The sequence below is a fragment of the Struthio camelus genome, chromosome Z (assembly GCF_040807025.1).
Source record: "Struthio camelus isolate bStrCam1 chromosome Z, bStrCam1.hap1, whole genome shotgun sequence".
NCBI lineage: Eukaryota > Metazoa > Chordata > Aves > Struthioniformes > Struthionidae > Struthio > Struthio camelus.
Window position 1 is genome coordinate 23,240,360 of NC_090982.1, and position 15,145 is coordinate 23,255,504.

Here is a 15,145-nt window from a genome sequence, read left to right on the forward strand (position 1 = left end):
ATGCCACAGAAGGAACCTGATTATCACATGCAGATCAAGGAACTCAGGTACAACAACCTGTGGCATTTTAGGATTTATAGCAGAAGTACCTACGTCAGAAGTGTAAGGGCATTTGGCAGATCCATACACTGACTGCAATGAAGGATTGATTTTTAATAGAGTATACAACAGTGTTCTCATTGCTAACAAAACTGCAGCAGAAGATGCAGCCTAGAAGAAAAGAAAAATCCCAAGAAAGATAAAGTGGAGGAAGAAATGAATATCTGATCCAACGTGTACTGTAAGAGTGAACAAATGCAGAAGAGAGAGATGATAATGTTTGTTGGAACGAAAGGTGTAAAAATAACTAAGGGGAAACTAGATTTCTGATACTCATGATTTGGAATAAAACCTTGAACCTGCAACAAGAAATAAAGAATTTATTTAAATTTCAAACACGCAAAACTGCTAAAAATATGTCCACAACTGCAGAGTTTTGTATCTGAGATTCACAGCTGTACATAATCCTACAAAGATTAAGCCAAATTCTGTAGCATACATGTTTAAGGATAGAAATCCATCTTGATGATCAAGGATAACAGAACCAATGTCCTTTCACATAACTATGCTGTCAGGTAAGTTACATGAGAAGACAAAGGAAGTATACTTGAGTATGTATATGCTATCCACATCCAAGTTTAATTTAAAAAATAGCATACTAGTAATTACCTTAACACATAACACATAAACAGCAGCCATTTTTAGGGAAAGGGAGAAAAAAAGGAGCTGCACAGCTTAAAGAGATGAGGAAGAACTAGACATACATACACATACAGGTGGCCATCTCTCAGCTCCAGATAGTCCAGGCTATGTGTTTGCAAGGAAACAATCCAAAAATTATATGCTTACAGGAAAATTCACAATGAGGACATTTTGAAGCTGTAATACATGTACTGATGGAGGGATCCAAATTATCTGAACCCAAAATTGGATCAGGGAGGCAAACAAGGGGCTAGAAGACACTGTTCTCAATTTTCTAGACAGCTGTCTGATGCAAAACTTACTTGGTGGGGGAGGGAGCAGAGGGAGCAGTGTTCCCTTCATGATGATAAAGCTCTAACACACCCCTTCCAATCAAAGAATATTAGTAAACAGCTGCAGAAAAAATTGAGAGTGTTTGGAGAACAAAGTATTATCTGTATAAGAAGTTGTAATTAAATTGGAATTTGTGTGTTTATTCACACAATGTTATAAATCAGTTGTGGAAGGCCATATCTGGAATCTGCTGGTTCCAAATTTGCAGCTATCCTTCGTGTTCTTTTCACATACAAGGTTACAAATCCGTGTTCCCACCAACAATTTAAAACAAATTCTGTAAGAAAGTTCAGTAGATGATTATCTGGCTTCCTACCTAGTGTAGCTTTCCAACAAAAGGTCAGCGTATCAGTAAAATCCTAATATTAAATTAACAAGTTGTTTGGGATGGACTATCATAATATAGTCCTTGGAGTGAAATCAATGAATTAAGGTGGGGTTTTCTTGCCAGTGAGGCATGAAATTGCTCGCAGAGAATGGAGGAGGTAAAAAGGGTGAACATGATTTGCTTCATGAACAATAAGAACACTGCCAATACACACCCGTGTCACTGAGCATTGTTGTTAACTTGAAAACTTTTCCCCCGTATACAGATTTTCCAAATCCCCAAAAGACAAGTATTTTACTTTTGCTTTCCAATTTGTTTGTATGTAAAATCTTTATCACACTCTTTCTCACAGATTATTGGGACTTCTGGCAAGAGACTGAGGAGGTGCTAAACTGTTGCATGCAACAGTAAGATAGTAAGATTCCCCAACAAACAGCACATCCCATCAGCTCTCACTTTTTTGGAGGAACATGAAGATTCTTCAAATTAGATGTAAAATGTGATTCTTCTCCCTTTGCTTTCTCTCATTTTGAGGTCTACACTTAAACCCTGTCAATTCAAATCGTAACCACAAAGGTTGCAGAGAAGTTTCTAAAGGAAAATATTTAAACTGAAAAAGCTTAATAATTTAGATTTCTGATAGTGTTACGTGGTGGGTCTCATGTCTGTATCAGTCAGCTAAGTCCCCTAAGTATCTGGCAAGAACCAGTTGCTTGGCAGTAAAGACTAGCTAAATAAATAAAATAAATATTAATACAGTAAGTCTTTTCACATGGTATTTAGTCCCTTATATAATGCTAGTCATGTAAAAGGGAGAAGCACGCACTACTCTGTAGACCAGCACAGCTGTAGGCACATGTCCTACTGTGCTCATCCCTGCTCATCCCACCACAACTAACACTCTCCAATGCTCAGCAACAGCGTTGACGGAGCACTTTTGCTGTGACAAAACCCCCATCTTATATGCAGTACCAAGTCAAGAACAAGACAGATTTATTTCCTAACAGTTTATCAACCTTCTTTAGTTTCCAGTTAAGGAGCAACCTGTTTGTTTGCTTCTTCCTGACTTTGTTAAACCCACTAGCCTACTCACTGGAGATCCTCCTTTACTTGTTTCAAACACGTTTCTGTAAGTCCGTTAACAAACCTGAGGGAGAAGGGGGAGGGGGGAGAGAGAGAACAGTGCCTGGAAGTGACATCAACACTTTGTCAACCATGGGTGCCAGGGATGTTGGGGCCCAGTCCACACCGAGAAGGTGCAGAGGTGCCTGTGTCTGCGTTCCACTTCACACCCCAGTCTAGCAAGGTGCAGGAACGATCTGGTGAAAACACAGTGCCCCAAAAAAAGGCTATCGCTAGATCTGCCTAATGGTCAGACTTTTCCTATCTTATACAGCTCTGATAATCCTTGGTCAGGATATAAGGCTATATGCTTACCTAGAGATAGAAGAAAACACCTTGAAATAGTACAAGAATAACTACTCTTAAGCAGTTCACTTACAGAGAGTCTACATTCTGAAGCAATTTTGTAAAGAATGCCCTTTTTTTTTTAATCAGGAAGGAAGACAGAAAGAAGGAAAGAAAGAAAGAAGTTGCATAATCCTAACACGTACATGAAAATGCTAGAGAGGAGACCTGTTGTGTCATGCACCTGTTACAGACAAGAAAAGAAAATTTCCCTAAACTACTAGCTGATTTTGTCTTCCCAAGTCTGCCCCAAAAAAGAGGAAGGAATCTTTTCTGAAGGTGTAAACAGAATGAGCAAAGAGAGATTACGGCATATGCACTTGCCCCAGCACACAGTTTATTTCTAGGCCTCCCCACTGTCTAATTTTGCCACTGGTTTTGGTAGGCGTACAGTCAGACATCGAGTTCTCTCCAGTAATAAAGCTTACAAACATTGCCACATAGTGAGAATGAGAAAATGAATCATCTGTGTATTTTTCTGTCAAAATTTTCTCCTAAAAACATGCATGTATTATTTCTCCTACTTTTCATATTATAGTCTTTCCTAACGTGGGCTCCACACAAGAGAGCTATATAAGCCAAGTGCATAATTCTAAGCACATGAAAAGTCTCTCCATGCGTAACTGCTTTGCTTATTCATAGCCCAAATATCCAAGTAATATTTTTCAAATCTGGCCTTAAAAGACCTTGTGAATGAGAACGATTTACCTAACAAGGTTCAAAGCTATTGGCTTTTGATCTACCTGCAAAATAAATGCTGCAAATTTTTGAAACTCTAAAACAGCTGGGAGAATTTTGACCAAAGTGTAAAATAAAATACTGAAAACCCACAAAACAAAACATATCTTTGACAGAGCTGGAAGCATGAAAAAATTCAGATCTAAAGGTGATGAGTGATGATAATTGAAATCTTGTTCAAAATTCAGTACAGTACTGACTACTACATGAGTTTAGGGTATATAAAGACTGCACTTAAAACCCTCTGTGAAACACTATACAACTGTTAATATTCAGTTCTCTAAGATTTTTTCCTGTTATTTAATTTTCTTGATGTGGTGGGCATACCATGAACACAATGTAGATGCCCTTAAACGGTATCTCAAGACCTACTGAAATGGGAGAATTGTCAGAATGACCATTTAAACTTTCTTATTATTGCAAATAAATACTCTTTCTAGAGAAAATAAATATAAACCATCATTATTAAAGATCTGTCTCTATTAGGAAGGCGGCATCTCAACGTTAAAATTCCTCTAAAAATGGATCCAATTACAGTAGACGAAAACCCTAAGGTAAATCTATTTAAACAAGTTCTAGCCATGTTTACCCAGATTTTAGTTTTTAGTTCAGTCATACCATTGAATTATCACGGTTTAATATATTGTTACATATCAGCTGAACCACAATACCTAAATGCATGTACATTTATCATCCACTGTAAATCTGAAATAAAATGTGGATGACTGAAGTACTGTGAAAGAGGTTTATGCACACACATTTTTACCTCACATTTGTTGCGGTAAATGGATGTAGCCAATTACCATGGCTCAGCCAACATGCAAAACCAGATCATGTTCAGAGTCTTTATTCAGTGAATTACTGGTCTAGTTTAACGTAGTTAAAGAAAACTTTAAACAGGTTTAAACAAGTCTACATTAGAGGCTTATACTAGTATAAATTAAATGAGTATATACCTGTGTGCATATAGATGTGTATCTATATAATGTGTGCATATATGTGTGTGCATGTATATATTCAGTGAGCGCACACATATATACATGTAAGTGCATATATGGGCATGTGTGTGTACATATAGCCACACGTGTTTGGTCCATCTCCAGCTATCTTCTTTTGATTTGTTTATTTATTTATTTATTTAGGGAGCACCTCAGCTGCTGGAAGCATATAAGTAAAATATAGCCTTAGTTTCTACTTTATATTTGCAAACCAAAATGTTAAAGGCAAAGTCAATGTATTCCAAAGTATCAAAAAAGAAAAAAAAAAAGTTAAGTGTATTATTTTTAACCTCATCATCTTAACACTAGCCTCACCATTTTATGAAATCCAGAACATGCTTAGCAATTAAGGCTCAGCAATCTCTGAAATTCCCAGCCGTTGTGTAGCACCCATTATTTGCTTTTTAACATAACAGTAAGAACACAATGGTTCTCTACTATTTGGCACCTTGAGAAAAGTGTGTGCAAAAAATGTATGAAATACTAGTTCCGATCTGAGTGGAAAATTCAGTTAGTTGTATTTCTACAGTACTATAAACAGACATGAATTATGATGCAAAAAGGGCAAAGCAACAGAGAATTGGATCTTCTGTTATAAAAATAATTACGGAACTTCATTTTAGTTTGAAGTCAGATTTGTAACTGGTAATGTAAAGTAAGACCTTTGGTTAAATCACCGTGGAATATGCTTGCAGGATATTTTAAAACTATTCTTCCTTTCAGTTTTTAGGAAAAGAGTTACAATTTACTGCCGTTGACTTGGGAAATTATTTTTCTAATAATCACAATAAGTCATATAAATAAATACCTACTTATGTTGCATGAGCACGTCACTTGCCACTTTTCATTGAAAACTGTCATTTTAAAATTTTCATCTGCAAATTATTAAAGGTAAACTCCTAACCGTTTGTAGTCAATACAGTTCAAAGCAGATAATACATATTCAAAGTGGATATCATTTAGAATTTATGAAAGATGCTAATGAGTGTTTCTGAAATTTGAAGTAATGATTCCATTTATAAATCCTAGCTTTGCTGTATGGCCAACTGCTTGTTGAGTTTATGACCCTCCATAAGCCTTGTCAATTTAACTGTTAAAAAATACCACCACCCAGCTATCATAAACAGGAAATAATCAGATTAATGTTTATCTGACAAAATCATCTTTTTTTACACAAACAAAATAAATAAAGCATGCAGGCAAACCTAGGTGTCCTAACACCTCCCATGCAGCAGATAACACAGGATAAAGGGATTTTTTTGCCCTTCTAATGTTACAGTCTTTAAAGGAATAAATGTCATACATAACTGGATTTCCTGGTAAATGTGTAGACAAATGAAAAAATATCACGCGTGCAGTTGCTTTATAATAGAAAAGATTTAAAACAAATGAAGTATTTCAATATGCTGTTAGGGTATACCACGGTAAGATTTAACTGCAGAATTCAGAAAGAAGAGTAAGTTGTACATACCAATAAAAAACTACATATGTATACGTATTCAAACACATACACACCCACTATTTACATACTTACATATTTATAAGGTGGAAGAAATTTCTCTTTCAGAGTCTCCTGACCTTTACTTACAAAACTTTGTTTTATTTTCAAAACAGTACTTTAATTTCTCTACTTTCCATACGAATCCTGCAAAGTGCCCCGAGGGTCATTAGTTATTATGAACTGACAGCACACAGAAGTCTTATAACTCAAATCCTTTCAGTGTTGTGTATGATGTTTGATATCACTGATATCATATCATTCACCAATCGAATGTATAATACCATATGGGCCGGATGAACCCTGGCTGAAAAATGAAAGGTCTGGCAGTAACAATGCTAACAACGTGAGCTACAGTAAAGTTAACTTTGTACACCTCTGAAGTGAAACAATGACTGCACAAAAGCGTCTGCAAGGCACTGAGTCTTCCCTATGAGTGTCATCGTTTCTCACTTGGTAAACACAAACAACTGTGCCTATACACACACAGCAACATACGCGCACACAGATCTAGATGCTTACACAAATTTATAATTAATAAAGATCTAGACCATTTTCACCCACAGAGGAGAGAATCAGTCTTCACTTACATCCTTGTAGCCTCTTTGACTCCAGGGACTGTATGAGAGCACATGCGTGAAGCGTAAAGAGGGCTGCGTGGTCTGAGTGCGTATAGACGGCAGCAGCATACAAACGCCGTGGACAAACATTTCCAAACACACAGGTACCCATCTTTTGATAAACATATCCACGCAGATTATTTTCACACTAATCACCGGCAGCATGTATGTACAAATGCTTACAACATCAAATTGATACAGACATCTGAACTGAGGACTTTGCAGTATTTTATAAAATTCACTTAAAAATCATGCACGGCACAAGACGAGGGAAGTCACAGACCAAATGAAAACACAGAGAAACTGAAAAACATTAGTCTGACTCAAAACAAAGTTTCTTTCCAAGGACGATATCCACACAGCTATCATTCCAAACTCTGTATTGTTGCTCGTTTAAATAACCCTGTTTAAATGTTGATAGAAATTCTTACTTACGACTAATGCAAACTGGATGCATAAGTTTAATTCCTTAAAAAATCAAATCAAATCAAATCTCAGAATGCACAGCATTCAGCTAGCTATATTTCATTATTTGCCCTTTTGTAGTCTAAAATTAAATCCTTCTGAGCCATGTAAACCCTTAATACAAAGAAATGTTTAAAAAACGTAAAAAGGAATGAGGGAGTAGTAATGGTAACATACAGTACCATGAGCTGCTTTGGCCTCCCAGTCAGTGGTGTACAGTTAACAGATCACTCCTGGCCTTCAGCAGACAGGGGAAAAAAAAAAGAGAGAGAGAGAGAGAGAGAGAGAGAGAGAGAGGGAAAAAAAAAAAAGAAAAAGCCCACAGCTCTGGGAGCAGGGTAGCGAGGAGGGAGGGGTAGGGGGAGATCTGGCAGTTTACACAAGCCGGCAACCCAGCTCGGCTCTGGCGCATTCCTTCCCCTCTATCTCCCAGCCTCTTTGCGTGTGTCTTGTCATATTTTCTTCAGCTGTTAATTGTCTGGACTGCAAGATTTTAAACAGCCGCAGCTTAGGAAAAGCGAAACCCTTCTAAGTGACTATCACAGCCCGTCAGCTTCGCACCGCCGGGTAAAATTTTCCAAGGGAAGTGTTCTTCTGATAGTTCCTGAGTCGCTAAGTCACCCTCCCTCCCCCTTTCCCCACCGCACACACTCCCCTTGAGGCCTGAATGCACTTGTGGCAATAAAACATTCATGCGACTTGGAATTTTAACACAATGCCATTTCCCTAGTTTAACCTGAAAGGAATGCACTAGTCACAACAGACTACATCATCCTGCCATTAAGCCCTGCCAAGGAACCGCTTTTTTGGCTGTGCTGGGCCAGCTCTGACGGGAAAGGAGTACACAGACCCACACACAGAGCACAGAGGGGCCACCTCTGCTTCCTCAACCTTATCCAGCAACACCCTGCTCTTAACCGTGACCCCTGGCCTCTCCCAGCGTTGTGACAGGCTTGTGATGCATGTGTCACTTCAGGACTTCTGCAGAGTCACAACACTGAGCAGGCAAGTCCTGCCTTTCACTCACTCGCCGCTCTGTCTCAACAAGCACTTGATCAGCTGCCAGAGGGTGGGTTTTTTTTTTTTTAATTTTCCAGCTTTTTTCCCTTCCTCTTCTTCTTTGAACATATAGACTATTGTGACTGTTGAAAGTTCTCTGTTTAGACCTAAAGATCTCTCCGCCACCTATGGCCCGTCCTCCCGCCGAACAAATAAAAAAGGAAAAAGAAAATCTTTTCCATTTGCCTGTGGTAATTAGGTTATGATTACTGACAGAACAGTTTGCTTAGGGGACTAGTTACCAAAGCTACCAACACTTTGGTATTCTAGTGGCATTTTATTTTTTCTGTAATTAAAGAAAAGGGGAAGAAGAGGCAGAAGTATTTCCTTGATGATTACAAAGAACACTGATGGGAAAAAGAAAGCACTAAGTGTCTCATTTGCCCTCTGTTAACCCTTTTGCGTAAAGACAGAATGATTGCAAATGGAAATAGGAAGTGTAGTGTTATAGAACCATACACAAGAAAAGTTTACCTGGTATTTGAATTGTTGAAACTATTATCACAGACCTCTGAGACCTGAATTTACTTACTTACCTGAATTTACTTTATTTTGTTCTGAATGGCAGGCAGCACAGCCAACTTCATGGAGAAGAATTTTGGTGCTCTTTGCCCTTCTTCACTTCTCAGGTTAATTCTCCCACAGCTGAATTATCTTTGCTGTAAACTTGACAGAGTGCACTAAACAAACAGGCAAGGAAATCGTTTTCAAAACACTGGAAACACATCCTTACCTACTTTGGAACTTGTATTAGAAAGGAAACTGATACCAACTGTCCTGATGCCCTTGTTCTGTTCGTCTTGCAGGTCATTACAGATGTGTGTAAACCAAATTAGGAGGTAAAAACATTCCTAGTTCTGCAGAATACAACACTGATTGTAACTCATGAGAGTTGACTAGCACTCCCTTGTGACTGATTATTCTGTTATCATTATTACCGACATGCCATTGTGGTTCCACAGATGCTTTACAGAAAGACACAAGCAGATAGGTCCTCCTGCCCAAGGAGTTTACAAAGTGAATGAGACATTAACAGATGAACGACAACTATAGGGTGCAAATACAGGGTGCAAACAGAAGAGGAGGAGTAGGAGGAAGAGTTTACCACATTTAAAAGACTAGGATATGCTCTTTTATTAGATAGCATCATGTTATTTCTTGCATCTTAACATGTGGAACTGTATCTCCACATGTACTACCCAGAGGTCATGGAAATAAGCACAGGTTAGAAAGATATGCCTTCAATACATAACAGCATACAAGTGCTGTATTTCAAAATATACAACAGATGAAGAGATCTGCTGAAAAAGAATGCCCTGTGTCATCTGCACTGAAAATAACTGTGCTTTTTCTATTGAGAATCATGTTTCTGGAATGACAAAGAAAGTAGCGGTTCCTACCACCACTGATGTGAGCAAGTTTAGAATTAGGACAATATGCCTCTGGACTCCAAGTTTGTGTGACTAGCGCATATGACTTCAGGAAATTAAAGCTTGATTCTCTGTTGTTCTAGAACAACAGAGACTTTACAAATGCCAAAGCAGCCACAATGAACAGTGGTTAGTATCATATACTTCAGAGAAAGAAATAAAGCGCTGGACAAATATGGGCTAGGCTGCCCACAGAACATACTTTTTATAATCTCCATCTAGTTAACAGTTCAGCTTATGATGTGACATGAAGATGTTGATAATTTGGGAAGGAAAGCTGCAGTTTTCCAAATGATGTTCGTGTGTCCCCAGAATTTCCTTCTGGTTATAACAAATAATCTTGACTTTTCATTTAAATTAGAATTGTTACTTGTGCTGGGCGTTAGGGAAGGAAAAGGAGTGTTTCCTTACAAACATAAAACATTTTTCAAGACGCTTGGCTATACAGAATCAAGTTTTCTTTATGTTTACCATGAATATGTAGTACAGCGGTATAAACATTCAGCATGAAGAATTGCATTTGGAGCAAAGAGGAAAGTCAAGTGAGTATATATGCAATCAAAGCTGTTCTGTTGCCAGAGGCAAACAAAACTTGAATGTAGTCTATGGATGATAATATAATCATTCAGAACACAAGGTCTTCAGAAACTACTGCTATTCTGAAAAATCTGATCTTTCTGCTAGAACACAGTTTTTCTTTTAAAGGTGTACTCCTGCATTTCAGGAAATTTTCCAGCATCTAAATGACTCGAACTCATGAGCTGTAAAAACAGAGGTACCTTTTTAACATGCCTACCTTTAAGCTCATCTAGGATAAGTGTGAATGTATACTTACGTATACTGATATAGAAGACTGTAGAGTTTAAAAATGAACCTATGCCTGCAACCTCAAATGTATACATATGGCTCAGGTTTTCAAATGCTGAATGTGATCTGTCTGTGCTTGCAATTACTTTTCACTTGACAGGCTTTCTTCTCATTCATTTCTTCCGAGGCAGAGCAAATAGTAGTTTTCTATTTATCTATACTTTATACAGGTCTGTTAATTCTTTCATAAACAGTCTTCCCACCAAACTAAAGATCCTCAGTCTCACTTCAGTCAAAACAGTAGCATTGACCCTCATAGCAATGACTTCTCAGGTACAAAGGCTTCCTCATCATATCATATCCATTGAAAAAAAGAGGACATCAACCAAGGTCAGATTAATTTCTTTACAGAATACTTTGGAGCAAAATTTACTTGAGAGGTGGCAGAGTTTAGATTCCTCTTGTGACAAAACTGTCTTTTACACTGGATTGAAATATATGCCTAGATAATCTAAAGTACCAGTTTAGAACCCTTTTTTTTTGTCTTACGGATGCCTAAACATTTTCCTGTGATGAAATGGTCTTCTTTACGAAACAAATTTGTACAGACTGTTCTCTAGGATATAACATCTGCTTCTCTTAATCACCTTTCACAAACAGCTTAGACACAGATCTCAGAGAGCATGCACACTGCAGATAGAAAGAATACTGCTGTGTTGGAAAGGGACTGAGAGGTCTTTCAGGGCTACATGGCTCAGGAATACACTCTAAGGTGTGACATCAGTCTGTTTTGGGCTATCAGAGCAAAGCTTTTGTTTAGTACCATCATCACTGCAACAAAAATTTGGAAACTAACACCTGGCACAAACTATGGGTCCCTAGGGCATTGCTAAGAACATCTGCCCATGGTGATCCACCTTGGAGGTCCAGTGATGCTCTCCAGCCTTCAGTTCAGACACACACTCTTACGGACTGCCTGTGATACAGCTCATTCCATCATTCCACCATGATACCACCATTCCAGAAGTAGTTGACTTTTCTATCTTAAGACTGGTCCATCTCCCATTGTCCTCCTGGACACCATGAAATAATATAACAAGGTGCCAAGAAATCACTAAGCTGCAAAGGCAAAATTTAATGCTTAAAAAGATACCAAATGAGACACAACATCCATTTATCTTTTTCAGGTTTTTAGAATTCTTGAAGACTCAAAATTTATGTGATGTGGGAGAGGAAGACAAGAGATAGCCTTGGTTGTTCGTTGTTCTACCCACTTCTGACACCTGACAAAGTGCCTACCTGGGAAAGATGAAAGATATGAAAGTCGGGCTCATCTCTGTAGGAAAATCATCAATTGTACTCATTGAGTACACACTTCCCCAGTATACCAAGTGTGTTACTACTTCCTAACTGTACCACTGAATGCTTTGTTCAAGCTGTTTCAAACAATCTTCAATCTAGAAATTTCTGTGCTCCATTAACCTTTAATCTGCTGACATGAGGGAAAGGAGAGAGTGCAGTATTAGAAATCAGAGCATGTTGGGAAACAGATCTATGCAGAAAAAATTTCTCAGTCAACCTCTTTTCTGAGGGAGAGGTAGAGTATTAGGGGTTTGGCACAAAATCAGAGAGGGTGAGACAGTGGTCTGAAGATGGAGAACAGACTATTTTGAACTGAAAAACTGCAGAAGAATCAATATTAGGTAGTATCTTTGAGCAATGTAAATAATATTAATTCCTTGATGGAAGTTGGACATTTAGTACCGACAAAAGCCCACATGGAAGTTATAAGAGAATTAACATCTGGGAGCTTGTCTGACTCCTCCTCTGCAACAATAAGGATCCTTTCCTATGTAGGATTTGGAATCAATGCAGGGGCTAGTGCCAGAGGAGACAGCTGCACAGCCTTGAGAAGAAGGCGAACGAGGGAATTCACATCTTCAGTTAAAAGTTTTCTGGCTGCTTGTTCAGGTTCCTATATCTCTGGAGAAGTATCTGAAATGACAGTCATCCACTGAGTTCACAAGGCACGGAAAAGGATCTCTTGGACACTGAGGTGCAGAGGTTAGTACAATCCTTCTGTTCCTCCTCCTCAGACGAGCTGGAATGAACTGCCTATGAGGCTGCCAGGGGCTGGCTCTCGGCGCTTCCATACCACCATCTGCATGGAAGCTTTCCCAAGGGGCTGAATACAGACTTCTTCCAAGGCAGAACTAATGGAAACATTTGCACCTTCATACTAAAGCATCATTCTAGGAAAAACTCTCCATTTCTTGATGTGGTGGCAAACGGCTGCCTACACTGGTAGGTAAATTGGGTACAGAATGAAAGGCCACTATATTAACTCTGCTGTTTCTGTCAGCTATCTTTTGACTCACACACAGAGACCCATACAGTGTGTTTTCAGAATTATGCAATTTATACAAAAGACTCTTAATCTAAAGTCTGGCCATCAGCAGTCTGTTCCTTTGTCCTTCCATTATGGCACTACAGTACGGTCTAGAAAAGCTCTCAAAGCTTTCTCAATACTTACACAACAGCCATAGCTATTTCAAATCACTACAGTTGTGCAACTGGATCATGGCCTGGCATTATTGATACTTGTAGTAATACTTTTTCAAGGAGCAGAAAAATCATAGTTACTACAATGAGGTTGGTAGGGTGAAGTGAGCAAAATGTAGAGAAAGCCTTGACAAAGAAGCTGCAGTGTAACTTGTCACTCACAGTTTCTTCTTACTGAACAACCGTAGTCATGAAATAATGTCTACAAATTGCTCCTCTTGCTGGGAACTCACAGTGCTTCTGGCATCTTTGGCAAACAACAGCGCACAAAAATATAAAATAACAGAAGAATTTAATCGTGAAACACTAGCAATACCTCATACTAAATTCTCTACAGATGCAATTCAGTTCCTGTGGTTAAAAACAGAAGTGGCAATTAGAAATCCAGTTTCTCCTTTGCCATAGTACTTTAGGTGGTAATTTAATTGTCCATTTGGATACCAGTTTCTGGAAAAAATAAAATCCTATTCTATAGCACTCATGCAACATATCCTTTTTTTCCTACAGTGCTTTCAGTTAGTTTGAAAAAAGAGGCTCATGATATATTTTACACCCCCTACACATACTTCCAACCTTTTTGAATGGAATATATATAAAGGAACTTCTGGTTAAATGCATATCTCTAGGTCACTATAAATAAGTCCAAATTCTAATGTGTCTTTCATAAAGGCTGAATAAATGTATTTATTAAAAATTGTGATTTTATTCTAAAAAGTGACCACTCTATCCACACTTCTTGGCTGATTAGCTATGGTGATATTCCCATGCTTTCTCCACATTTTCTAAGCCCCTTACTGTATTACAGATAAACTGTAATGTCTCTAGGGCTGAGACTGTGTTGATTTCTATATGGCAACCGAAGATGTGAGTAAATCTTCAAGCGAGGCTTTAATTCAACCAGCACAAACAATAATCCTAGTGAAGATATGGAATAACAGAGTGGGCAGACTGGAGCACTGCTTCACATGCTCACCAAAGAGCCTGCATGCAAGCTGATTTCTGTGTATGCTAAGTTTGTTACTTTTTTCCTATAGGAAAATGGCATGGGTATTTCTAGCAGCTTTAATATATTCTGTGATACCTTCATCATTACATAAACCTATTATTAAGGGATAGGTCTTACAGACTTTAACTGAATTTCAGGCAGGGGCGGAGAGGTCCATGCTTTTTAATCATTGGTATCAGTATGTGAGTAACTTTGTTTCTATGCCATCATCTCTTCCATTAGTCCTTCTGCAGATCCTTGCTCTTTTTTCACCTTTTTATCAAAGATGGTTCAGAAGCTTCTGCCAAAACCAAGCCACATTATGCCTCAGCTGACACTAGGTGCTCTGAGGGCATTTAGGCAGCATTTACTTCTGCCAGGCCGCTAAGCCAAGCGTACCACTTGCATGATTAAACCAGTCTCCAATGGTTTGAAGCCCCTCTTTGCCTAAAATAATAGAAATACATCCATCTGCATACACAGTGTATCAGATGCACTTCAGCATGGCGTCTCATGTTTATGTAACACGAACACAGCAGGGCACACTTGGTTTGTCCTTCTCTGCATGCTGCACGAAGTTACAATGGCAACGCTAGCAACACTTTCTAAACCGGGTAACATGTTCTTGTAGAAACAGGACCTGCTGCCTTTGCTTTCTACTCTCTATCTCATTGGCAGCCTCAAGTAGCCTCTGACATCCCCGTTAAATGACAGAAGTTGTTTAGTCCCCTCACCACTCTGAAGCCATACTAATTCTAAAATTATTATTTATCAAAAAGTATCTCCGTGGAATTAACACTGATTGCTCTGCCAGGATATAAGCTTAGTCTGTCAAGTCTAGGTTTTGAATGTAAGCACTTCAAGGCAGAGAACATTTTTTCCTTTATATGTGAAAGCTGATATGAACTTCGTAAATAAAAAAATGCTCTAGCTCTACTGCTCTGGAAGTTTAATGGCTGCATATCCTTTCAAAAGATGAACGTAAGTGGGTAAGGAATCTAATCCACACTTTTAAGCAGCCAAAATGTCTCATTCTGTTAATAGCAACTTAGATTTCCTAAACAGGGCCCTGAACTAGTATTAAATATTAGAGAGTTATTAGAAGGCTGCAGTA

At 38.4% G+C, this 15,145-nt stretch overlaps 1 protein-coding gene across 3 annotated transcripts in view; it reads right to left on the reverse strand.

The window, feature by feature from the left end:
• Nucleotides 1-15,145, reverse strand: part of BNC2 (basonuclin zinc finger protein 2) — a 360,399-nt gene that overhangs the window by 227,391 nt on the left and 117,863 nt on the right. The window contains exon 1 of one of the 3 annotated variants that reach the window (XM_068928906.1): nucleotides 7,371-7,413. The exons of the other annotated variants lie outside the window; for them this stretch is intronic. Within the exon in view, the coding sequence (XP_068785007.1) occupies nucleotides 7,371-7,373 (3 nt within the window). The 5' untranslated portion in view covers nucleotides 7,374-7,413. Of the gene's footprint in view, nucleotides 1-7,370; nucleotides 7,414-15,145 lie in introns of those variants that run through there. 3 annotated transcript variants of the gene reach the window in all.